A 27,099-nucleotide genomic window follows, 5' to 3' on the forward strand; every position below is an offset into this window, starting at 1 on the left:
ATTTTAAGTTCTTGTAAACCGTGTCGAGCTCCATTCTCATGGAGATGATGCGGTATATAAACTTAAGGTTTAGATTAGATTAGATTAGAAGCTGTGGATCGAAGCTCAGGAGGCTTGATGGAGGAACCTCAAGGCACTCTCAAAGACTCTGCTCCTTGTATGGAGTGTGAGGATTCCTTTTGAGGCACTTGCAAAGAATCTGGTCCTTGTTTCGCGTGCATAGATGCCAGAGCAGACACTCGCAGAGACTCTGCTCCATGCATAGAGTGTGTAGTCTTAGTAGGAGGCACAGGAAGAGGCTCGACTTCTCGAGAGTCTACAGAATGCCCAGGCTGGATTAGAGTAGCAAGCTTCGGTCCCATATTAGTGAGGAACTGAATTAATTGCTTCTGTAATATGGGCTGGAAAGAAGCCGGCAAGGATGGATCCGCGTCTGAAACCGGACCACCTGCTTTGGCTGGAGGTTCCACAGAGGCAGTGGAAATGTGCTTCGACTTGGAAGTCTTGGCCACCTTGATTACCACTGCTGGAACTTTCTGCTGAGCTATCTGATCTGAGGATGCAGCAGGTGTAGTCGAGGTAAGAGCCACTGCAAAGAAGGTCTGATGAGGCTCAAGGTCGGAGTAGTGGAGGCAGAAGGGCCCTTGGTTGAAGGTGGAACAGAGGCCGCTTTAAAAGTTGAGGGAGTGGTAGAAGAATCCATCCCGAATAGCTTCTCCACTAAAATCCGACGTTTAAGGGCTCGAGGTTTTAGAGTAGCACAGCGCTCGCACGACTTCGGTTGATGGTCCGGCCCAAGGCACTTGAGGCACCAACAGTGTGGGTCCGTGAGGGAAATTGCACGCTGGCACTGGCTACACTTCTTGAAGCCCGTTGCTGGCCGGGACATAGGAGGAAAAATAGCTGCCGCAAAGTCGAAGCCCATGGGCTGCGGCCGAGCGGCCTGCCCCGGCAGTCAAATGGAAGAAATAAAAAATTTTTTTTTAAACTAGAAATAAAAGAAAACAGTGATTCGTGAAGAAAATAAACACAAACTGCGGAAAGAGAAGGCACGAAGTAACAAAGTTAAATGTAGAGAGTCAAAGACGGACTTCTCGGCTCCGCGGATAACTGAGAACTGAGGAGACGCGCCCTACACTGGGCGGGAAGGCACTTGTGCATGCGCGGTGCGGCTGACTCGAAACTTCTAGTTTCTACAAGCAAGTCTGCTTGCGAGGCTGCCTGCTTGTCCTGGGATAAAAAACAGTTTGGAGATTTAAATCCCGGAGAGCATCTCTCCGTGGATCAAAAGGAAGCCAAGCCAGACCGCACTACATTAAGATCCCAGACCGGGAACGGATGCTTAACGGGCAGCTAGACCCGAAGATATATTTGCAAAAACCCAGCAACAGCCGATGCAACTGCAAAGAAAATTGCTAATCCTGGAATCAAGAACTGGAGAGACCGGCCACCGGGATCCGCAGAGATGCCACCATTCCAGGTGTCCACCATCCGTTGGGTGAAGAAGAACTTCCTAGCATTGGTTCTGAATTTTTAATTGTTCCAAATGCCCTCTAGTTCTTATAGTTTTCGAAAGTTTAAAGAATCTGTCCCTCTCCACTTTCTCTATGCCCTTCATGATCTTGTAAGTCTCTATCATATCCCCTCTAAGTCTCCGCTTCTCCAGGGAAAAGAGCCCCAGTTTCTCCAGTCTTTCAGTGTATGAAAGGCTTTCCATACCTTTTATCAAATGTGTTGCTCTTTTCTGAGCCCTCTCGAGTATCGCCATATCCTTCTTTAGATACGGCGACCAATACTGAACGCAGTACTCCAGATACGGGCGCACCATCGCCCAATACAATGGTAGGATAACTTCTTTTGTTCTGGTTGTAATACCCTTGTTGATTATACCTAGGATTCTATTCGCTTTCTTAGCGGTCGCTGCGCACTGTGCAAACGGCTTCATTGTCTTGTCCACTATTACCCCCAAGTCCCTTTCTTGGGTACTTTCTTGGGCAATAACAGCCCTCTCATCGTGTAGCTGTACCTCGGGTTTCTGTTTCCTATGTGCAAGACTTTACATTTCTCTACGTTGAATTTCATCTGCCATCTCGTCGCCCACTCCTCTAGTTTGTTGAGGTCCCTTTGTAAATCTTTGCAATCCTCTTTAGTGCTAGCCCCATTAAATAGTTTGGTGTCATCTGCGAATTTTATTACTTCGCACTTCGTCCCTGTTTCTAGATCATTTATAAATACATTGAATAGCAGCAGTCCAAGCACTGACCCCTGCGGAACACCACTCATGACCCTCCTCCAGTCTGAGTAGTGGCCCTTCACTCCTACCCTCTGCTTCCTACCCGCCAACTAATTCCTGATCCATCTGTGTACATCTCCCTCCACCTCAAGTGAGAATGTCCAGCTCCCTTGGGCCGTGCTCTACCATCCTGCCAAGTCTTCGGGTGATGGTCCATTACCGAATTCAAGAGGTCAACCCGATCCTTGCCACACAACAATGGGCCCTGAAAAGGTAGCCATGCCAGAGTTGCTTCAGAGGAGAAATCACCAGCCCACTGCCAAACCCAGAGCATTCGGCGGGCCGGAATAGAAGCCGCTGACACCCTTGCTAGTACCTTCAAAAGGTCATAGAGCCATCCGCCATGTAGGCCATCCCAGCCCACCAAGCTGAGGAAAAGTATGTCAAAATGTATGTTTATTTTATCCTGCTGTATCTCGCTTAGTAATTTGAATAAGCAATTTATCAATTCAAAATAAAACTTGAAACTTGTAGCTGAGCTAGACATGCAAGTGCCAAAAAAGAACATAGGCACCGCAGCTCCCTGGCAAAACAGCTGGTTCAAAACTTTCCGGAGAATCACATCCACCGGGCTGTCTTGCATAGCTTTCAACACAACTGTCCTGTCACTAGGGAGAGAGTTGCACCGGGTCTGCTGAGCCATCAGGGAAACTCCCTTGGACTTACACAAAGCTGTGGAAACTCCTGTGCCTGAGGATGGAAGCTAGACATAGCCCAAGCTTTCCAGAAAGGACCTTTCAGAGAGTCAACTGCTCGAGAACTATGAACTCAAATCCGTAAGCCAGGAAAAGTCACAGATTTTGAACAAATGCTGCAGAGATAGGGAGAATAAGTTGAAGAAATGAGAGGAGCAGGCTGGAGTTCACACTCAACTCTGGTAAATAAGATCCAGTTGTGCCGCAAACTTAAACAAGCACTTGACAGTCAGATCTTCTCTAGGATCTGGAGCCCCAAAGTGATCCGCGGATCCAGCACTCAAGTCCAGATTCCAAAATTCAGGGAGTACAGTACTGTCCAAAAAAGGATCAGGAAGGTCCGGAGCAGCCGCTGGGACCCTGGATACAGTCTGGGAAGGAGGAACAGATGGAGGTGCAGAGAACCCCCCCTCCCCCAAGGCCACCAATCACCGAGAAACATCACAGGGAAAACAGAAAAGCACCCAGTAGATGGAATCCCTGGAGTAAAATATGGATCTGCAAAATCTCCTAAATTCTGAGAAGATATCTGGACCCTGGGGCATAGAGGCATCCTTAGATGACCTCTACTTGCGCTTCTTAGGCTGCAGAGAATCCGTCTCGCGGCAGACAAAGTCGCAGAACCAAGCCCCAAAAATAAATGCAGCTGCCCCAATGGGCTAGCTGAGCGTGTAATCACCTGCTTCTGTGAACGGGAGGCTGAACCAGTAGTTACCACCCCCCTCCCTGACTACTCCACATAGCATGTGGTGCAAAACGCTCTAAATGCGGCAATTTTTTCCCAAATTTGGTATGAATCCACACAAGGAGTCCCTAAAGACTCCATTTCAGCAGTTTTCCTGGCAAAATTTCAAATTTTACAGAATCAGGGAAAAGTTGAAAAAAAGCTCATTAAAAATTCAAAAAGGCAGATGGACCCAAATTTACTTCAAAAACGCGCCAAAAAATGACATTTCTCAAACTTTAAAAATTACAAAAACAACATATTTCAGATGGGGGAACATAGAGGAACACAAGGAAACCTTCAAAACCCCTCAAAATTGATTTTGAGCCCATCAGCTCCACTTTGTACTCACGATTACAGAGACAATACAATACAATAAATCAATTTCTAGACCGCATAACCAAATAGTTCTATGCGGTTTACAAAAGGTTAAAAAAGTACAAACAGATCTAAGAGTGGAAAATCTAGTTACCTATGAATTTAGCAAAAAGAAGCGTCTTAAAGTGCCTTCTAAACTGAAGATATGAATGGAAGATCAGGCACAAACATCTGAATTCATCATCATGCAGAGCAGCTTGAAAGGAAAGTTGTCGCTCATGAAATCTTTTAAATTTACTGCCTTTGGCTGGTGGAAAAACAAGAAAAGCATGAGTTCTTCTCCAGTGTTTCTGGGATGAAAAGAGAAAAAGATCTGTCAAGTATTGTAGAGCCTGGCCAGTAATACCTTTGAAATACAAACAATCCAGTTTAAAGATAATTTGTGCTTCCACAGGAAGCCAATGCATCTCGCAGTACAATGATGTAACATGATCGTATCTCCTTTGATTGCATGTAAGTTTAATTGCCGTGTTCTGATTAATACGTAATCTTAGGATGTTCTTTTTGAGACCCGCAAGATAGACTATATTGCAGTAATCAATCTGACTTAACACTAAGAACTGAACCAGGATTCTAAATACTGAGAAATTGAAGTAAGATCTAAGCATATGCAACTTCCACAGCATGAAAAAGCACTTACGGACCATACTGTCAGCCCTTTCAATGGCTGGTTTAGAATTCATTGCCACACTGCTGGAAATTCATCCTACAAGCCAATCTTCGGGCTACTAGTCAAACTCCCCTGTCTCACTATGCCTCTACCCCTTCAGACCACCGGATGTGCACCTGGATGGGTGGAGGCGCGAAAACGTAGCCAGCATGCTGCGGAACACTGCTGAGCTCCTAAGCGTGCTATACAGTCTGTGCTCAATCCCCCCGCTTAACAGGGAGTGAGACTAGGTCAGGAATGGCCCTGAACTCCAAGGAAGACTAAGAAGACTGGCTAACAAGTTCCCCGAAGGGATAGGCCTGTCAGCTGCAGGCTGAAGTCTGTGAATTCTCAAAAGCAAGCAGAGCTTCAAATCCATTTCAAATGTGAAAATACCCACAAAAGGATGAACTTACGTTAAATTAAAATAATAAAATAGGGAGAGCATAATCTATACAGCTACAGCCATACATACAGAAAAAAAAATTGCTAGAGGGCACTAAGCTAGCCTGTGAAGTACTCTAGAGGCAGAGTGAAAAACCTGTAATGGATTTCTTCTGCAAACCATGCGAGTAGTGGGAAATAACCCTATGGTCTACAACAGGGGTGCCCAATACGTCGATCGCGATCGACCGGTAGCTCAGGAAGGCAACGTGAGTCGATTGCAGAGCCCAACCCGGGCTCCGTGATAGACTTGTGTTGCCATCCCAATCTATCGGGCCTATCAGTCTTCCTCTCCCCGACGTCAAAGATGCCGACGCCGGGCATCCACTTTAGGCTGTTTTTTGTCATTCAGGGGGGGGGGCAGGGGGGCGTGGCAGCGGCAGCAGCAGCCTGAAAAAGAAATCATCCTGGCCCGGGTCGATGTCATGCTCCAGAACTTCTATCTCTTCCAGCAGCCTTCCTATCTGGCCCTCTCCCTTCTACCTGCTTATGGCCACACCCCCTGCTCTGCGGCTCTCTTCGGCAACTCAGCAGCAGCGATCGACACAAGCTTCTGACATCGGGGCCTACCCTCTGCGAGTCCCGCTTGTTTCAACTTCCTTTTTCCACAAAGACGGGACTCGTAGAGGGAAGGCCTCGATGTCGGCAGCCTGTCTTGATCACCGCTGCTGACGAGTTGCTGAAGAGAGCCGCGGAGCAGGGGGTGTTGCCGGGTGCAGGTAGAAGGGAGAGGGCCAAATGCAGGACTTGTGGGTGAGGGAACAGAAGAGAGAGAGAAAGAGAGAGGGGAGGGAAACAAAAGGAAATATTTCATACTGGGCTGGGCCGGAGTGGAGGGAGGGTGGAAAGATTCTGGCTACAGGGTGCATTAACAAAGGAAAAGGAGGGAAAGCTGAAAATGGTGATAGTGACACAAAGAAGAGAAAGGGTAAGCAAGACCTACTGAATAAGGATAGAGATAGAGAGGGGACATGAAGAGGAGGTGAAATAGAGACATAGAAGTAATGCTGAAAAAGTGTGTGTGTGGGGGGAGATAAAGACATTGAAAGAGCAAATGTTGAACATGGGGTAAAGACAAGGACAGAGACAAATGAAGATTCTGAAAAAGTGGTGAGATAGGGATATAGGTGAGATGGACACAAAGAAGGGTGATGCTGGAAAATAGGTGGAATGGTAATTCTGACAGAAGTCTGTGTTAGCTAGTACACTTAAGGGAAATGCTGGATCAAGGAGAGATGGGGCTCAGGATGGATGGAATGGGGAGAAATGCCTTGTTGGCCGGAACTTCCTCTCCTACGTCAGAATTGACGTCAGGGAATGGAATGCTGGTCAGCGCGACACTTCTGCAGGGAAAGCTTGGGACGGCGGTGGCTTGGGGGCTGTTCCCCGATGGCGGTGGCAGCACACCAAGTGGCTTGGGGGAGGGCACGGAGAAAGAAAGAAAGGGGGCAGACAGGGAAACAGAAAGAAGGGGGAACAGGGAGACAGAAAGAAGGGGGAACAGAAAGACAGAAAGAAAAAGTTGGGGGAGAGAATGAGGTCTGGAGGAAAGGAAACATACAGGAGGCTGAAAGAAAGGAAGAAAGATTGGATGCACAGTCAGAAGAAGAAAGTGCAACCAGAGACTCATGAAATCACCAAACAACAAAGGTAGGAAAAATGATTTTATTTTCAATTTAGTGATCAAAATGTGTCTGTTTTGAGAATTTATATCTGCTGTCTATATTTTGCACTATGGCTCCCTTTTACTAAACCGCAATAACGTTTTTTAGCGCAGGGAGCCTATGAGCATTGAGAGCAGTGCGAGGCATTCAGCGTAACTCCCTGTGCTAAAACCTACTATCGTGATTTAGTAAAAAGGGAGGGGGTATATTTGTCTATTTTTGTATTTTGTTACTGAGGTGACATTGCATAGAGTCATCTGCCGACCTCTTTGAAAAAACCTGGAATATGAATAATTAACATTTTCTCTGCCTTTCAGTGTGCTTTGTGTTTTTTTTTAAATTTTATTGTTGGTAGATCATTTTGACTTAGTCATTATAAAAGTAGCTCGCAAGCCCATAAAGTATGGGCACCACTGGTCTAGAATGTCTCACCTATTGCACTGGAAGAGACATTAAGTTCCAAATCATTGCTACTTACTAAAAATTTATTGTGGAATTTACCTATGGATCCAGATAAGCCAAGTGATCTCATAGCTAGATGTTGCAGAAATTAGGACAGCCCATATATTTGTAGATTGGTACATGAGGTAAGTTACTAAGAAATATGCTATATTTACCTCTGGTCAATCTAGCCCATTTTCTCTCCACTCTACGCAGTTTTCTTTCTTTCTCAACATTCTTCAGTCGGTAACCTTTTAGAAATAAAAACAAATTACTATAGTAGATTTTGAGGGAAAAACATAGCAAAACACTATATATAAAAGACAGATTGCTGAATGAATAGGATATTAGTTTACCAATGACAGCTTGAATCATAGTAGGTATAATTTGGGATGACTATGGAGATTCAGCACCATACCCTCCAGCCCCTAAATGTTGCCAGTAATGCTGAATTAGTCCCTCTGTCCCCATGCTGATATTTCTTCTTTACTATTTGCCTCCCCCCCCCCCCATCACCACCACACAAGAAGACAAACTACACCAACGGCTTGAATGAATGCTTCCTGAGCTACATCAACAGTTAGGTAATGTTTTTTGCTCTGCAAGACACTTCATGATTCTGAAGCTGAATGAAATTCACAAAAATATTGAACAGATTATTTGGTTCTGGATTGTTAAAAGTAGGTCATTTCTAATTTAGCTCCATATAAACATGGCTCAAAGAATAACAAAAATTGGTTGTTCTCTAAAAATAGCATATCTCATGGATTCATACTGATAATGTGTGACTTATTATTTGTCAGCTAGTGTAGTTTCCCATGCTTAGTATTCTGTAAGTTTGAATTCTTTTGTGTTTGAACCAAAATATCAACAATCACTTCATCAGTTTCTCTTTAACTCAGGCTACTATTAGAGTAAGCTGAAAGATGTATTTACATAAAACTCACAAATTAAGAAATTAGTCTGAAAAAATGAATAATGAAGAACAAGAGTATAAAATTATTCCATTACTGGTAACTAATGATGGCATAGTTCTCTTGTCTAGTAGCCTTTGAGAGTTCCAAGGAAGACTCCAGTCAGGAAGAATCCAGAGAAACCTAAGTTTTAGTGTTACTTTCAAATTAACAGGAGTCTGTGTTAGCTAGTACACTTAAGGGAAAGATTAAACAACAAATAAATTAAAGTATTTTCCAAAATCAACACAGCAAAAGATTCTCCCTGATACATAAGAACATAAGAATAGCCTTACTGGGTCAGACCAATGGTCCATCAAGCCCAGTAGCCCGTTTTCACAGTGGCCAATCCAGGTCACTAGTACCTTGCCAAAACCCAAGGTGTAGCACTATTCCATGCTACCAATACAGGACAAGCAGTGGCTTTCCCCATGTCTTTCTCGATAACAGACTATGGACTTTTCCTCCAGGAACTTGTCCAAACCTTTCTTAAAACCAAAGTCTTTGTAAGTGCTTATTCTTGTTTTTAGTTCAAAAGGAAGAAAGCCTCCCAAAGAGAACATAGCTCCTGCTCCAATGTGCAAATTTCTTTATGGAAATGTGTTCCCAGAACTCCCTCAGTGTTTCAAGTTTATTAGGTTTTTATATACCGCCTATCAAGGTTATCTAAGCAGTTTTTACAATCAGGTACTCAAGGATTTTCTCTATCTGTCCCAGTGGGCTCACAATCTATCTAACATACCTGGGGCTATGGAGGACTGAGTGACTTGTCCAGGGTCACAAGTGCTTTTCTCTGTTCCATATTGAAGGAAAATTCTGGTTGGCCCCCTTTCCTGGGGACCCTTGAGATATGACTACAGGACTTTAATAACAGGACCTTATAAACAGGTCAAGCTTGATTTCTGCATAGCTTCATCTTTACAAGAACTCTGGAAAAAAATACTGTTTCTGTACCTCATGTGCCAATTTCCTCCAACCTTTGCTGATCGAGATAAGTAAAAACACAGCATACAGATCTTACCACACAGCACAGACCATTGTTTGCTACATGGAAAGAAAATTATAATACCAGTGCTTAGCTGGAAGACAGAGATAGGGATGCAGATGTAATTGTAGCAACGGTTCCTGTTTTCAGCAATGATTCCTGTTTTTCCTATGTCCTCTGACCAGAGATGAAACAGGTATAAGGCCTATACATTTTATGCACAGAATGCAAAGCTTGGACAAGTAACAAGGTTGTCCTTCTGACAACCACTGTAAGATGAAGTAACAACCTTTTGGACATTAGATAATGCAGATAACACAGAGCTACAGTTGCCTTGGTTCATGGCCTGCACGTATGCACAAACCACAGCACCTAGAGGACAGAGTGGGGGCCATTTTTGGAATTGGGCAGAGGTCATGCATAGATAACTTCTGAAAAAAGTACCAAGCAGAAGGGTGTCAAAGGCAGATAATCTTAGGTGGTTTTTGGACATACATAAATGGAAAATTGCTTTAAGGACATACACAGATGCTAATGGCCTTTATGTCAATTACGGATATAGCCAATTATATGCATTTGTAACCACTGAATTAACTTTGGTAATGACACTAACAAATCAGACTAGCAACTGATCACTTATGATAATGTTAATAACCAATCAGAAACTTTCTAATAGATTGTAATGCATGGCTGATATCAGTCCATGTAAGATGGGAAAGAGACACAGATAGGGTATTTTTCTGCATACCTGCAGGGTGTGGAACTTTATCTGATCTGTGACAATTCTGAATGCTGGTAATCTGTTCTCTTTTTTTCCATGTGCTGCCTTTACTTTATAATAAATCTATACTTTTATGCAACAGCATTCCTGATGTGGCCTGAGTCAGTTTTTATGGAAAGAGTTTACCAGCCTCCCTTTTCCAATACTGAGAATGGATTATACAATAATCAATCTTGGAATATCTTTCCTTCATTTCTTTTCTGCTCTCAAGTTTTAAACTGACTAGCTTTAAACCAACATTATTCCCAGTTGTCAAAGCCCCACCCACAGAGAAATTTAACTATCCACCACCCGCATGATTGTATAAAAAGAAAAAGTTCACCTGGGTTTACTTATTAGTTCAGATTCTCTATGCAACAGTCTGCTATTTCTCCAGCACCTCAACTTTTCTCCTCTAAAATACCTGGTAAACTCCAATCGTCTCAGGTTCAACCTCCTCAGTAGCCACATTTCCATCACGCCTAGTGGTCGGAGGCAGTCTTATATGGGCTCCAAGGAAAGTTAAGCTCCTCCTCCTCTAAGATGATTGGTTTGCTTTAAAATTATAGGTCATATTTTTGAACCTTGATATCCCTGGTTTTTGCCAGAGCTCTTTCCCTTTCTGCTTTTTTGCCTGCTGAGGAACTTTCCATACCTCAATTCTTGCTTCCTTACCACAAAGAGGGTTGAAGTTTCCAGAATTAATGGCAAAGTAGGCAATGTGAACAGGAAGCCCTAGCAGAAACAGATTACTATGTAACCTGACAAATTCAGCTGTGTAGTGAGCTTGTGTACTTGTAAGAAAGTTTCCTTGTAGAAAGCAGATTAGCTAAGAGTGTGATATCATATTTATGGTGTCAACTCAAATTTAAGATAAATTAAAACTGGGATTATTACAGTGGACATAAATTGAAGGGCTAGAACCAGGCTGCTGGTGCTAATGTTTAAAAAGGAGATAGAGCAGCTTTTAAACTGAGATGCAGAGGAAAGTCGAAAGTCGACCAGGAGCGGATGGTTTGGAGTGAGGTATCCTAGAAGGATAGTACTGAAACAAGATATTTAGGGAATCCCAGTAGAGAAGTTTCAATAATGGTGAAAGAAAACCAGGAGGGTTTAACAGAAAGACAAAGTAAAAGATTTTCCCCGTCTTCTCAGCAGCTTGTAGTTACAAGGAAAAAACATAATTTGAAGTGTCTGTATACAAATGCTAGAAGCCTAAAATATAAAATAGGAGAATTAAGAGTACAGAGCACTGAATGATGAGGTAGATATAATAGGCATTTCAGATTATAATCTCAGATTATATAGAGGAAGGTGGACAATCAATGGGACACTGTATTACCTGGGTATAAATTATATCACAAGGATAGAGTACCGTATTTTCACTCATATACCGCGCACCCGTGTAAAATGCGCACATGGGTATAGCGTGGGGAACTGTAATTTATGTAAATAAATTTTTATATACCGCGCACACCTGTATACCGCGCATGCCGCCCCGACTCTCCCGTCGCTGCCCGACTCTCCTTTCGCCCGCCCCGACTCTCCTCTGGCCAGCCCGACTCCTTTAGCCCGCCCCGACTCTCCTCTGGCCAGCCCGACTCTCCTTTAGCCCGCCCCGACTCTCCTCTGGCCAGCCCACTCTCCTTTAGCCCGCCCCGACTCTCCTCTCCCCTTTGAAGTTCTGTCCCCACTCTGAAAGCCTGATGCCCCCCCCCCGATGTCCGATTCACCCCCCCGCAGGACCGCTCGCACCCGTACCCCGAAAGACCGCTCGCGCTGGAACACGCACCCACACCCCCACCCCGAAGGACCACTCGCACCCCCACAGCCTCCCCCCCCATCATGTAGAAGTTTCCTACTGTCGTCCTGCTGCTTCCTCTGCCGGCAGTCCTGCCCCTTCTCTTAGCCCTGCGTCTACGCTGCTTCCTCTTCCGGTGGTCCCGCCCTTTCTCTGACATCAGAGAAAGGGTGGGTCCGCCGGAAGAGGAAGCAGGGTAGACGCAGGGCTAAGAGAAGGGGCAGGACCGCCGGCAGAGGAAGCAGCAGGACGACGGTAGGAAACTTCTACATGATGGGGGGGGAGGCTGTGGGGGTGCGAGCGGTCCTTCTGAGTGGGGGTGCGGGTTCCAGCGCGAGCGGTCCTTCGGGGTACGGGTGGTCCTGCGGGGGGGGGGGGTGAATTGGACGTCGGGGGGGAACTATGTAAAAAAAAAAAGGGGGATAACGCGCTCACGCATATAATGCGCATGGTAATACACGGTTTGTAAAATCGTGTATAACGCGCGCGTTATATGCGTGAAAATACGGTAGATCAAATTGGAGAGGGATTGCGCTATATGTTAAAGAGGGAATTGAATCAAATAAAATAAACATTCAGCATGACATAGATAACAGTGTGGATTCCATATGAATAGAAGTTCTATGTGTGAAGGGAAGGAATATGTAGGTAGAGTTATACTATCGTCCCCCAGGACAAAAATGAGCAGACATGAAGAAATGTTTCAGAAAGCTAATTGGGCAACAGTATAATAATAGGTTATTTCAACAGGTTATTTCAAAAATATGCCCTATATGGAAAAACAGGGGGGGTCCCTTACAATGCTGAAAGACCTACCTACCACACAAACATACACACTCTCATACACAGCTCACACAAAAAAGAAATGAAAGGTGCAGAAAAAACCTCAGCTGAGCTTCATTTGGTTAAAAAAAAACTCCACTTAATAAAAAAGAAAGAGAATGAAATCACTTTCAAAAAGTGTGGCTGGTATTCAATGGTGGGAAAAATACAAACACTATAACAGCCCTAAGAGAAACTACCCTTATATAAAAAGCACACCATAAGAACATAAGCAGTGCCTCCGCTGGGTCAGACCATAGGTCCATCCTGCCCAGCAGTCCGCTCCCGCGGCGGCCCAAACAGGTCACGACCTGTCTAAACCACCAGAAGGGGCCCCCATGCCTCCTTGGTTTCCTAATTGAGTCCTATCTTCCTTTCAAAGTCCTAGCCCTCCGGTCTTGCACCTGCACGACCTGGTTGGGTTTCTACATTTATTTTCTGGTTAGCTTTCTCAGTATCCCACGATCCCTTTATCCCTCAGGAATCCATCCAGTCTCTGTTTGAATTCCTGTACCGTACTCTGCCTGATCACTTCCTCCGGTAGCGCATTTCAAGTGTCCACGACCCTCTGGGTGAAAAAAAACTTCCTTGCATTCGTTTTGAACCTATCTCCCTTCAGTTTCTCCGAATGCCCCCTCGTACCTGTTGTCCCCTTCAGCCTGAAGAATCTGTCCCTATCCACCCTCTCTATGCCCCTCATGATCTTGAAGGTCTCTATCATATCACCCCTGAGCCTCCTTTTTTCCAGAGAGAAGAGCCCCAGCCTATCCAACCTCTCAGCATATGGGTAGTGTTCCAGCCCTCTTACCAGTTTCGTTGCTCTCCTTTGGACTCTCTCAAGTACCTCCATGTCTTTCTTAAGGTACGGCGACCAATATTGAACGCAGTATTCCAGATGCGGACGCACCATCGCTCGATACAGTGGCATGATGACTTCCCGCGTCCTGGTAGTTATGCCCCTCTTTATGATGCCCAGCATCCTGTTGGCTTTTTTTGAGGCCGCTGCGCACTGTGCAGATGGCTTCAGTGATGCATCCACCAGCACACCCAAGTCTCTTTCAAGATTGCTTTCTCCCAACAATGCCCCCCCCCCAATTTGTAGTTGAACAACGGGTTCTTTTTCCCTATATGCATAACCTTGCATTTTTCCACATTAAAGCGCATTTGCCATTTGTTTGCCCAGTCTTCCAGCTTGTCTAGGTCCCTTTGCAGGTCCTCACACTCCTCCCTGGAGCTAACTCTACCGCACAGTTTGGTATCGTCTGCAAATTTTATAACCTCGCACTTTGCCTCCTTTTCCAGGTCATTGATAAATATGTTGAAGAGTAACGGCCCCAGCACCGATCCCTGCGGCACACCGCTCGTGACTCCCCGCCAGTCAGAATATTGGCCCTTTACTCCGACCCTCTGCAGTCTACCCGACAACCAGTGCTCGATCCATCTGTGCACATCCCCTCCCACCCCGTGGTTCCACAGTTTCCTAAGCAGCCTTTCATGTGGTACCTTGTCAAAAGCCTTTTGAAAATCGAGGTAAATGATGTCGATGGGTTCCCCATTGTCCACCCGACTGCTTATTCCCTCAAAGAAGTACAGAAGGTTCGTTAGGCATGACCTTCCCTTACAGAATCCGTGCTGGCTTGTTCTCAGTAGGCCATTTCTCTCAATGTGCTCGCAAATGCCGTCCTTGATCATAGCTTCCACCATCTTCCCTATAATTGAAGTCAGGCTCACCGGCCTGTAGTTCCCGGGGTCACCTCTCGATCCCTTCTTGAAGATAGGTGTGACATTCGCCAATTTCCAGTCCTCTGGTACCTCTCCAGCTTTCAAGGATAGGTTACAAACATGCTGGATTGTGCCTGCTATTTCTTGTCTTAGTTCCTTCAGAACCCTTGGGTGGATCCCGTCCGGACCCGGTGATTTGCCGCATTTTAACCTGTCTATCTGTTTGAGGACATCCTCCTTACTTACCTCTATGTGCTCCAATTTTTCAGCCTGTTCCCCACTCATGAGCTCCTCTGAGTCCGGTATATTTGATGTGTCTTCTCTCGTGAAAACCGACGAGAAGAACGTGTTCAACCTCTCAGCTACCTCTTTATCCTCCTTAATCACTCCCTTCCTATCCCCATCATCCAACGGCCCCACCTCCTCTCTCGCTGGTCGTTTCCCCTTTACGTAACTGAAGAATGCCTTGAAGTTTTTTGCTTCCCTGGCCAGCCCCTCTTCGTATTTCCCTTTTGCTTTTCTAACCTCTCGGTGGCATTCTTTTTGGCATTTCCTGTGCGCCTGGTGATTTTCCTCCGTTGGATCCTTTTTCCATCTCCGGAAAGATACTTTTTTGTCATTTATTGCCTTCTTTACTTCTGCTGAGATCCAAATCGGGTCCTTTGACCGCTTGTTCTTGCAGCCTTTCCTGAAACTGGGGACGTATGTTTTTTGTGCTTCCTGCAGGGTGTCCCTGAATAGGGTCCAGGCGCTTTCCACAGTCTCCATCCTAAAGATGTTTCTGAGCTTCCTCCCCACCATTTCCCTCATAGCAACATAATTCCCTTTCTTGAAGTTGAGCGCAGTTGTTGCGGTTCTCCTTACTATGGGTGTCCCCCTTTCTAATGTGAATCTGATCGCATTGTGGTCGCTGTTGCCTAGTGGTCCTCCCACTTCTACCCCTCTTGCAGGCCCCCCTAATCCGTTCAGGATGAGGTCAAGGGTAGCACTCCCCCGCGTCGGTTCCCTGACCAGTTGCTCCATGAAGCAGTCCCTCACAGCTTCTACAAATCCTGTTTCCCTAGTGCAGTTGGAGTGACCCGTATTCCAGTCTATCCCTGGGTAGTTGAAGTCCCCCATCACTGTTACACTTCCAGCCCTGCATTCTTGTCTCAGTTCAGCTTCCAGGTCGTGTCCGAGTCCTTCCGGCGTGCCAGGTGGGCGATAGTACAGCTCCAGTTTTATGCCTGCACCCTTGTTTCCCGGCAATTTGACCCATAGCGATTCCAGCCCCTCTGCCTTCGTTGCCATATCCATCCCGACCGAGTAGATAGAGTCCTTTATATATAGTGCTATGCCTCCCCCCTTCTTGTGGGTCCTGTCTCTCCTGTAGAGCTTGTACCCCGGCAGCGCCACATCCCATTGATTCTCCCCTGTCCACCATGTTTCTGTAATTCCAATTATATCCAGGTCTTCCCCCTTGGCCACGACCTCTAGTTCATCCATCTTGGCCATGAGGCTTCTTGCATTTGCGTATAAGCACCGCAGGTCCCGTCGTTTTTCCTCCACCTCTGCATTCACCTCTGCATTCACCTCTGCAATCACCTCTGCATTCACCTGGGCCGCCTCTCCTGCTCCCTGTACTTCTGTTTTGCCCTTTGCCTTTACCCTCGTAGCTTTCAGCTTCCCCACATTTCCGCCACCCCACTTCCCCGCTTTTCCTCTGGGTTTTCTTGCCCCCTCCTGTGCCCCGGCCTCTGTTCAATCCACCTCGCCTTGTGTTGCCCCTATAATGCCCTCAGCTTTCGCCCTCTTGCCACCCAGTCCTCCTGTGTCTCCATGCCCCTTAGTCTCCACCCAGCAAGCTCCCTTTACCTGTTGTTTCCCTCGCTGTCTGATCCTGAGATCCACTGGTCTCTCTACTTCCTCCGTGCAGTCAGCCCGTTCAGCATCTGTTCTGGATACTGTTGTCCGAAGCGTCAACATCAGATCAGCTGTCGGCTTTCCCCCTCTCCTCAGTTTAAAGCCCTCTCGATCTCCTTCCTCACATTGGCAGCCAGTAGTCTAGTTCCCTCTGTGCTCAGGTGCAGGCCGTCCCGCCGGTAGAGCTTACTCTTTCCCCAGAAGGACGTCCAGTTCCTTACAAAGTGGAAGCCCTTCTCCTGGCACCATCTCCTCAACCATGCATTCACAGCCTGGAGGTCTGCCTGCCTTTTTGCATCTGCTCTCGGCACAGGCAGGATCTCTGAGAATGCTATCCTCCGGGTACTCCGCTTCAGTTTTCGTCCCAGGACCCTGAACTGGTCAGTCAGCGTGGCCATGCTGAAGTTCCTCCGGCTCACATCATTTGTTCCGACGTGGATTATCACCGCAGTCTCCTCTGTCTCTGCTCCGTCCAGGATCCTCTCGATCCTATCAGTGACGTCTCGTGTCTTGGCCCCTGGGAGACAAGTCATTAGCCGATCCTCCCTTCCTCCAGCTACGTGACTATCTACCTCTCTCAAGATCGAGTCTCCCACCACAATAGCAGACTTCCCTTTCCTCAGCAACCTCCTCTGTCTCAGGTCCGTGTCCTCGGTGTAGTGAGGTGTCTCACCCTCGGGGTCTCGGTGAGTCACGGTCTCCTCCTCTTGCGTGGTTCCTCCGCTAGGTCCTTCCCCGGTGTCGCCTTGTGGATCCTGGGTCTCGTCTGCCGACATCCGTCTGTGCAGCTGCTGGTCCTGTCCTTCCGCCTTCCTATAGGCCTCCTCGATGAATCTCTCAAGGTCCCTCACCTGGTCCACAATGAGGCCTGCTCCATCTGTGTCCTTGGTTGACCAGCTCGTCTCCTCTATGTTGCGCAGTCCCTCCAGTCCCTGGACCTTGACCCTCAATCTGCCGACCTCCATCCTCAGGCTTTCCAGTTCCTGACACCGACCGCATATGTATGCCCGCCTCCCGGAGGGGAGGTAGTCATACATATGACACGCAACGCAGTAAACTGGGTAGCTCTGCTGGGTTCCTGTAGCCTCCATTTCTTTCTCCTTGCTCCTACGGTCCCTCGGTGGTTGAGAGTGGCTTTTGGCGTGCAGCTAGTTGAAAGAGTAGAGAGAGAGAGAGAAGAGTGAGAAGCTGCAAGGGTAGAGAGAGAGAGAGAGAGAGAGAGAAGATTGATAAGCCGAAAGGGTAGAGAAGGAAGAAAGTGGAGAGAAGAAATATATATTTTTTTTTTTTTATATTTGGGTTGAAGTTAGGTTTGCTGCTGGGCTGCCTGGGCTCCTTCTCAAGGCTCCTTCGCGCCTTCGCCGTGCGCCGAACGGCTGGGCGCCGTTGGCTCCCTTCCTCTTCTAGTGGAGCCCGGGCCGATGCGACCTGTGACGCGCGGGGTGGGCGGAGCTAACTCTCGCCGCGATCCCGATCTGCCTGCCTCCCCAGTCCTCCTCTCCTCAGCGTCCCCGGCTCACCTCTCTGCCTGGAAACTAAAAAAGACAAAAAAAACCAACTCCAACAGCCACAGAAGCGCCGCTGCAAGTCTCCTCGTGTCCCAGCTCCCTTCCTCTTCTAGTGGAGCCCGGGCCGATGCGACCTGTGACGCACGGGGTGGGCGGAGCTAACTCTCGCCGCGACCCTGATCTGCCTGCCTCCCCAGTCCTCCTCTCCTCAGCGTCCCCGGCTCACCTCTCTGCCTGGAAACTAAAAAAGACAAAAAAAACCAACTCCAACAGCCACAGAAGCGCCGCTGCAGGTCTCCTCGTGTCCCGGCTCCCTTCCTCTTCAAAATAGATGTGTGGGAAAAAACTGCACATCCACAAAGTCTCAAACGGTTTCAACAAAAACTTGTGAGCAGAAAAAATGAAACTTCAAACTTAGCTGCAAATCAGTGTCCAGGCTATCTTCAAAACACCCCCCACCCGAACACCGCAGCCAGTTACACCTGACGGGAAAATCTCTGTTTCGCTATGCTGCGTAAGGGGTTGAATCTTCCTGCATCACAGACGAAATGTCAAGACCATTCATATGCAGAGCACAAACCACATCCAAACAGAGAAAACTTCTGGCGTGAAGAATCTCCAAAGCAGGGAGCTGTTACACATACCCAGTCTCCACCCACAGAAACAGCAGACCAATCACAGAACATCATCAATCATTTCAATTACCCCAAATTTAACTGGAAAGTGAGTAAGTTCTCAATACCAAGAGTTAATATAATCATACTTATATATAAAGAAAAAAAGGAAACTGTTGCCTAACAAAGTGAACTGCTTTAGCACCACAAAAGCTCCAAACCCTAACTAACAATCCAAAAGTTGGGAGAAAAGGGCCTCAGATGAGCTTCATGGGCCAAAAAAACCTCCCAAACTAGTTTCTATAATATATCTTCCTGGTTCTTGAATATATATGATATAAATATACAAACTTTCAAATACAAAAATCCTGAAGCCTATGAAAATCAAAACAGCACAATGCAGGTAGTTCCTTCATATAATCAACACAGCAGCAACAAATCAATAAATCTTAGCTTGCTCTTAAGTGCAGCCATGCTCCGTTGAATCCTCAACAGCTGTTGTCTATAGTACCTGAAGACTGGATGGTGGCCAATGTTATGCCAATTTTTAAAAAGGGTTGTTTTCTGTGATATTGTTTGGTCCGCGGACCCTTTAGCTTTAATGTGTAGGTTGAATGTGATTATGTGGTGGTCGGTCCAGGGGACCAGAATGTTGGCCAGCGAGGTTGTTTTGTTGTCAATTTGCAGACCGTTGGAGATAAAGATCAAGTCTAGTGTATTTTTCAGAGGAGTGTGTGGGGGAGTGGACTTGTTGGATGAATCTAAAATCAGACAGTGACTTGGTGAAGTCTTGTGGAGCGCCAGTGATTTCTGAGTAGTCTGCAAAAATTGAAGTCTTCTAGGATGATTTGTTTGTGGTTTACTGACAGGTCACTTATAATATAGTAGTTCGTCAAGAGCAGTCATAGGAAAGGAGGGGGCTCTGTAGATTAGGATGAATATGATTTTTTTGTTGTGGCCTATTGGGAAAATGAGACATTCCAGGTCTTTTAGTAAGATGGAGTTTATTTGGCATGGATTTAACTTGGATTTGGTGATCACTGCCACACTACCCCCCTCTCTTTTGGGGATTGGAACATGCCAGTGCTTGGTAGCCCTGAGGGCATAGTGCACCCAGGGTGGCCTCATTGTTATCTTTTAGCCATGTTTCTGTCACTAATAGGACATCCCATCTGTTGTTCATGATGGCGTCAGTTAGGATGAGGTATTTGCCATTTACAGATTTGGCATTTACTAGAGCTGCCACAACGGTGTTGGTTTGGGGCATTTTGCCCAGCACTGAAGTCAAATGCAATGCCTAGTATAACTTAAATAAGATACCTAACTTAATGGCCACTCCTAGTATAACTTAAATGTGCTACCTACTATAACTCAAGGGTGCTACCTACTGTAACGCAGATGCTATACTATCAATCATGTTTAGGTCTGTAATGCAGAAGCTGTACTATTGTCTATGTTATGTATTTAATGGAGATGCTGCATTATCAACCATACTATGTCTATCAAGAACTGTATGATCACTTATATCAAGTCTGTCATGTCCTGACCTATATTGTGAATGTACTCTAGTAACCCATTCCGGGCTCCTTTGGGAGGATGGGCTAAATAAATGAATAAATAAAGCTAAGGTCCACCTTAGGGATTAACGCCTAAGATAAGGATCTCCTCCATCCAATGTGTGGCAGCAGCCCAAAAAGCAAAAAAGATGCTAGGAATTATTTTAAAGGGATGGTTAACAAGACTAAGAATGTTATAATGCCTCTGTATTGCTCAATGGTAAGACCTCACCTGGGAGTATTGCATTCAATTCTGGTCTCATCTCAAAAAAGGATATAGTGATACTAGAAAAGGTTCAAAGAAGAGCGACCAAGATGATAATGAAGATGGAACTCCTCTCATATGAGGAAAGACTAAAAAGGTTAAGGCTCTTCAGCTTGGAAAAGAGACGGCTGAGGGGTGATATGATTGAAGTCCACTAAATCCTGAGTTAAGTAGAATGGGTACAAGTGGATCGATTTTTCACTCCATCAAAAATCACAAAGGGTAGGGAACACTCAAAGTTACAGGGAAATACTTTTAAAACCAATAGGAGGAAATATGTTTTTCACTCAGAGAATGGTTAAGCTCAGGAACGCATTGCCAGAGGATGTGGTAAGAGCAGATAGCATAGCTGGTTTTAAGAAAGGTTTGGACAATTTCCTGGAGGAAAAGTCCATAGTCTGTTATTGAGAAAGACATAGGGGAAGACAATGCTTACCCTGGATCGGTAGCATAGAATGTTGCTACTCTTTGGCCAGATATTGATGACCTGGATTGGCCACTGTGAGGACAGGCTACTGAGCTAGATGGACCATTGGTTTGACTCAGTAAGGCTATTATGTTCATATGCTTAATCATCTGGCTGACAGTAGAAGAACTCCAAGCTTAGAATCTAGAAATATCTGAGGCAGAAAGTAAGTGAAACAGGATATACTGAGGGGCAGGCCTTTTGGACCTCTGTGAAGATTAACAGAAAAAAGATTGTCCAGCTAAGAACCTAATCTTTCGTTCTGTTACATCTATACAGTAGTCCGTATGTTAGGTGATGTACCAAAGCAATGGTTAACGTCTAGGGTGGGACAGAGGAACCTGCCCACAGGACTGAGGATCCTCTCAAGCTGCTACGTCCACTCTATAAAACCTCATGAAGCTATGAAGAGTAGACCAGGTATCTGCTCTACAAATCAATGTGGGAGAAACTGCCCAAGACTCCACCCATGAAGAGTCGACACTTCTTGTGGAGTGCGCCTTAAGGAAAACTGGTGGCTGCTTGCCACAGGCAATGCATGCCATCAAAATGGCCTTGGGAATCCAAATGGCTATATAGAGGCCTTGGACTCCAGTATGCACCATCTGGTCAAACAGATGGTCTGAAAGGCAAAATTCATTGGTCTTTTCCAGGTAGTATAGTAAAACTTCACATATCCAGTTTCTGAAAAATCTTATCCAGCTTACCCGAGCCTGTTGATTGAAAGGCAGACAGGCGAATCTCTTGGTTGACGTGGAAATCTGATACAACCTTCAGAAGGAAGAAACAATACAGAGAGCTATGCCAGCCTCCGTGACTCTGAGGAAGAGTTCTCTGCAGGAAGAGAGCTTGCAATTCGGCTTGCTGTGACGATCACACCAGGAACACTGTCTTCACCATAAGATCCAAAATGGATATTTCCTGGAGTGGCTCAAATGTAATTTTAGTGAGACCTTTGAGAATGATGTTAAGATTCCAGACGGAAAGAGTTGACAGAGTGGAGGCCGCAACTGGTGTGCACCTCTTAAGAATCTGGTCACATCCAGATGAGCTGCCAGTGAGACCTTACTACCTTCTGCCTGGAATCATGAGAGGCCTGCCACTTGTGCTTTGAGGGAAGCTATTGCAAGCCCTTTTTCAGACTGGCCTGTAGAAAGGCTCCACCTGATCCCCTTTCACACCAATTTTGAAAAGCCTTCCAAGCCTTAGCATAGACCACCACTATGGAAGGCTTTTTAGCCCAAAGTAGAGTGGCATTAATTACGTCCAAATAGCCCCAGTGGGCTAGGACTGACTGCTCAAGAGCCATGCCGTAAGACCAATGCACCTTGGATTCTCCATGGAAACTGGCCCTTGATTGAAAATCCCCAGGGCTTGGTCTTGGGCCCGATCTTATTTAACATCTTCATAAGAGACTTGGCTGAGGGGCTTCGAGGTAAAATTACATTATTCGCCGATGATGCCAAACTATGCAACATAGTAGACAAAAGCACAACAGACAAAAGCACAACAGACAAAAGCACAGTGCCCGACAGTATGACGCAGGACCTACTCCTGCTGGAGTATTGGTCAGAGATTTGGCAACTAAGTTTCAATGCCAAAAAATGCAAGGTCATGCACCTTGGCGGGAAAAATCCATAAAGGACTTACACCCTAAATGGTGAGATCCTAGCGAGGACTGTAGCAGAACGCGACATGGGGGTGATCTTTAGCGAAGACATGAAATCTGCCAATCAAGTGGAGAAAGCTTCATCCAGGGCCAGGCAAATCATGGGCTGTATCCGTAGAAATTTTGTCAGCCGTAAGCCTGAGGTGATAATGCCGCTGTACAGATCCATAGTAAGACCCCATCTGGAATAATGTATACAATTCTAGAGACCGCATTATCAAAAAGATGTGCTGAGAGTTGAGTCGGTTCAGCGTATGGCCACCAGGATGGTCGCAGGACTCAAGGATCTTCCGTATGAGGAACGGCTGGATAAGTTGCAGCTATACTCACTTGAGGAACGCAGAGAGGAGAGACATGATCGAGACGTTCAAATATGTCACGGGCCGTATCGAGGCAGAAGAAGATCTCTTTTTTCTTAAAGGACCCACGGCAAACAGAGGGCACCCATTGAGAATCAGGGGAGGGAAATTTCATGGCGACACCAGAAAATATTTCTTCACTGAAAGGGTGTTTGATCGCTGGACGTCATCAGTGAGGCGGTAGAAGAAGGAGAAAACCGCGAAGCAGCGACGCTACTGGAGGGAGGTTTGCTGCTTTCGCTGGGAGGGTCGGAAAGGTTCACTTGGGGGGGGAGAGATAGGAGGGTCAGCGGGGGTTCAACTGGGAGGGGGGAGAAGCGTCTGCCTCGGTGCTCCAAGGCCTGGCGCCATTACCTTTTTCGGTAATGCCGCTGATGCTGCTTTCGCTGGGAGGGTGGGAGCGCGATAGGGACCGGGCCAGCTGTGCACCCCCCCTAAGGCTGCACCCGGGGAGGACCCTCCCCTCCCCCCCCTTGGTACGCTACTGCATCTTGGAATAAGAACGTTTTTAGTTTAGTCTTGAATTTGCCGAGTGATAGATTGAATGTTTCCCATTTTTTTGAAATCTTTTAAGGACTAAATAGCTAAACAAGCAACATTGCTATTTACATTTAAATCTGAAATTGAAAACCAACTTGTTCTGACACTTTATTTTGAAAAAAAGAAAAAAAACGAACAGTCCTTGTTTTGTGGACAATTACGGTACTAAAAGTGTTTCCAGATGTTGCTAAGCAAACACAATTCAGGAAGAAAACAGTTCCTAATGCTTAAGCTTAAAGTTTTAGCAGTCGGGACTACTTTTTTTCTTAAATCCCCATGCAAATGTTTGATTTCATATGTTAATAGTAAGTTTGTATTCTTGGATCCTACTCAATTAGAAAATTTTTTTCTGGATAAACCTTTATTAGAAAAAGTTTCTGATACTAATTCAGAGGTTGATGATAAGTGACTTTAGATAGATTTTTGCCTGTTTGTAGAAATGAATATTTCGTAGATTTTTGGTTAATTCAGCCCTTTTATTTATTTATTTATAAATCTTTATTCATTTTCAAAACTTACACCAAGGCCCTGATTCTCCAAAGTGCATCCCGATTTTAGGCGTCCTACAGCTGTCTAATCAGCCAATCGGGATGCACGTTTTTTTAAAAAAAATGCTCCCCAGGCAAGCCTGAAGGCACCTCCGGGAGCCTAGGGAGACCGCAAGATGCCTAAGCTCGTCTAAGGGCCTTAGGCGGACCTTAGGCTGAACCTAGGCGGCCCTACGCGTCTCCCTAGTAGAGGAGAAGCTTAAAATGTAGGCCAGCAAAATGCTGGCCTACATTGTAAGTAGACGCGGCCGCTATACTTATCGCGGCAAGGGATCTCTCTGCCGCTATAAGTATAGCGGGCCGTGGCCCCCTGACCAGGAGGGTGCCCAAACCCTCTGCCCGAAGACACCCCCCCACCCCCCGACATTACCAACCGCCCTCCCCCCGACATTACCGTTCCCCCCCCCCGGACAATATCAATAGCTGGCAGGAGGGTGCCCAATCCCTCCTGCCCGAAGACGCACCCCCCCCAGCGCTAACCCCCCCCAAACCTCCACTCCACCAAACCTGTTCTTAGAAGGGTCTTGCACGTCTCGTCGAAATGAAGCAGGCCCACCCCTTCCCGGCTCATCCCGCCGAAGCCTAAGGCCTGACTGGCCCAGGCTCTAGAAGCCTGGACCAATCAGGCCTTAGGCATAGCGGGTCCGCCCATCCCCACTAAGTCTAAGGTCTGATTAGCCTTAGACTTAGTGGGGATGGGCGGACCCGCTATGCCTAAGGCCTGATTGGTCCAGGCTTCTAGAGCCTGGGACAATCAGGCCTTAGGCTTCGGCGGGATGGGCCGGGAAGTGGCGGGCCCGCTTCATTTTGACGAGGCGTCACTGCCGGCTCAAGACGTGCAAGACCCATCTAAGAACAGGTTTGGTGGAGTGGAGGTTTGGGGGGGGTTTAGCACCGGGGGGGTGCGTCTTCGGGCAGGAGGGATTGGGCACCCTCCTGCCAGCTATCGATATTGTCGGGGGGGGGATCTGTAATGTCGGGGGGGGGGCGGACGGTAGTGTCGGGGGGGGCGGTCAGTAGTGGGAGGGGGTGCGTCTTCGGGCAGAGGGTTTGGGCACCCTCCTGGTCAGGGGGCCACGGCCCGCTATACTTATAGCGGCAGAGAGATCCCTTGCCGCGATAAGTGTAGCAGGCCATGTCTAATCTAACCTGTTTCTCTAACCCGCGTCTGTAACATGGACGCCGGTTACAGAATCGGGGTTTAGTTTAGGCCGATTCTGAATAGGACGCCTCTCCCGGGCGTCCTATTCAGAAACAGGGCCTAGGTGTCTTGCGGGCCTCGCCTTCAATATAGGCGGCCTGCCTGGGGAGCATTTTTTTTAAAAAACGTGCATCCCGATTGGCTGATTAGACAGCTGTAGGATGCCTACAGCTGCCTAAAATCGGACGCACTTTTAGAGAATCAGGCCCCAAGTGTACAAGCATTCATACATACAATTCATACAAATCACTTGACATTCTTAACAATTATTGTCTAAAAACATATGAGTATTCCCTCCCCCAACCATCCCATTCATCAAAATAATCACATTAAACATATAACATACCTCCCCATCCCTATACTGACAATCTTTACTCCATGTAAAACATTTAACAATTGAACAAATATACCCAAAGAATCTATTAAAATTGTAAATCTAAACCCATATCCCTCCCTATTTCCCCAAATTATAGAATTGAACAATATAATAAGACCCCTTCCCCTCTCTAATAATTTACGGTGTATATTTCAATAAAAAGTAAGAGAAATGGTATTTAATCATTACAAAAAGATGTCAATGGCTCCCAAATTTTAGTAAAAGTCTTATAATTTCAATTTTGTATAGCTAGTGATCTTTCCATTTTAAACATATGACACAATGAATTCCACCAAAAATTGAAATTAAGTCTACTGCAATCCTTCCAATTGGTAGTGATTTGCTGAATGGCAACTCCAGTCATGATTAATAAAAGTTTATTATTAGATTAAGATATCTGACTCTTTTTCCTCATAGCTGTTCCAAATAATACCGTATCATTAGATAGAGCTACATGATTCTCTAGTAAACAATTTATTTGATCCCAGATGGAATTCCAAAAGGCTAAAATTTAGGGACAATAAAACAAAAGATGATCTAAAGTCCCTATTTCAAGATTACAATGCCAGCATCTATTGGACTTTGAACTAGTCAACTTCTGTAATCTAACAGGGGTCCAAAATGCTCTATGCAAAAGAAAAAAAACATGTTTGTCTCATAGATGCTGACATTGTACATTTCATTCTCCAAGACCAAATTTGTGGCCTTTGAGAAGCCGAAATCGGATGCTTAATCTCAATGCTCCAAATATCCCTCAGGCCGTTTTTAGGTTTCTTTTTAACCAAATCATTAATAGTTTTATACCACTGCGCGGCCTGGTGACCCAGAAAATCTACCTGAAAGCATGTGAATTCCAAGCTATATTGAGTATTAAGATTTTTTCATTCAGGGAACCCAACCCAAATGGCCTGCTTCAATTGCAACCACCGAAAACTTAGCGATTTATGGAGCCCAAATTTATGCTGCAATTGTGTAAAATCAAGCAGCTTACCATTTAAAATAGCATCATTTAATGTCCGTATGCCTGCAATTATCCAATGCTTCCAGATAATCTTAAAACCGCCAATTTGAATCTTGGGATTTAGCCAAATGGTTTGATTTGTTGACTTGCTAATAGGAATAGCAGTTAAGTTATTAACAAACCGCAAGGTTTTCCAAGTATCCATTAAAATTCTATTTTCCTTATATAATCTGGGCATCCTTATACTAAGAACATGACAAAGAGGTAAAGGTAACATGAGTTGCCATTCCAAATATAACCAATCAGGAGTGTACTCAATGAGGTCCGGGAGGACCCAATACATACCTTGACGTAAAATATAGGCCTGATGGTACCTATAAAAGTTTGGAAAATTTACCCCACCCTCCTTAATTGGCTTTTGTAGAGATACTAAAGTAATTCGGGGCGTTTTACCTTGCCAAATAAATTTAATAAGTAATGAATTCAATTTTTTATAAAAAGACCCATGAAAAAAACACTGGAATCATTCCCATTTGATAACAAACCACAGGCAACATCATCATTTTAACCGTTTGAATTCTCCCCCACCAAGACAAATGTAAAGGATTCCACTGTTCACAAAATTCTGTTACCTTTTTTTGTAATAACTTTTCATTTTCCTTAACTGTATCATCTAATGTGGTTTTGATCCAAATTCCTAAGTATTTTAAACCATCAATTTTCCATACAAATAAGAATGTATCAAACATACTTTTTGTACAGTGTACATTTAGTGGGAGAATTTCAGATTTGCTCCAATTTAT

General features: G+C 45.7%; 1 protein-coding gene across 1 annotated transcript in view; it reads right to left on the reverse strand.

Moving 5' to 3' along the window:
• LOC117362913 (fibrous sheath-interacting protein 2-like) overlaps nt 1-27,099 on the reverse strand; it is a 655,319-nt gene that overhangs the window by 216,573 nt on the left and 411,647 nt on the right. Inside the window, exon 9 of the mRNA XM_033950005.1 lies at nt 7,465-7,539. Coding sequence (XP_033805896.1) covers nt 7,465-7,539 — 75 coding nt within the window. The remainder of the gene's footprint in view (nt 1-7,464; nt 7,540-27,099) is intronic.

Source organism: Geotrypetes seraphini, chromosome 6, assembly GCF_902459505.1.
Source record: "Geotrypetes seraphini chromosome 6, aGeoSer1.1, whole genome shotgun sequence".
NCBI classification, from domain to species: Eukaryota; Metazoa; Chordata; class Amphibia; order Gymnophiona; family Dermophiidae; genus Geotrypetes; species Geotrypetes seraphini.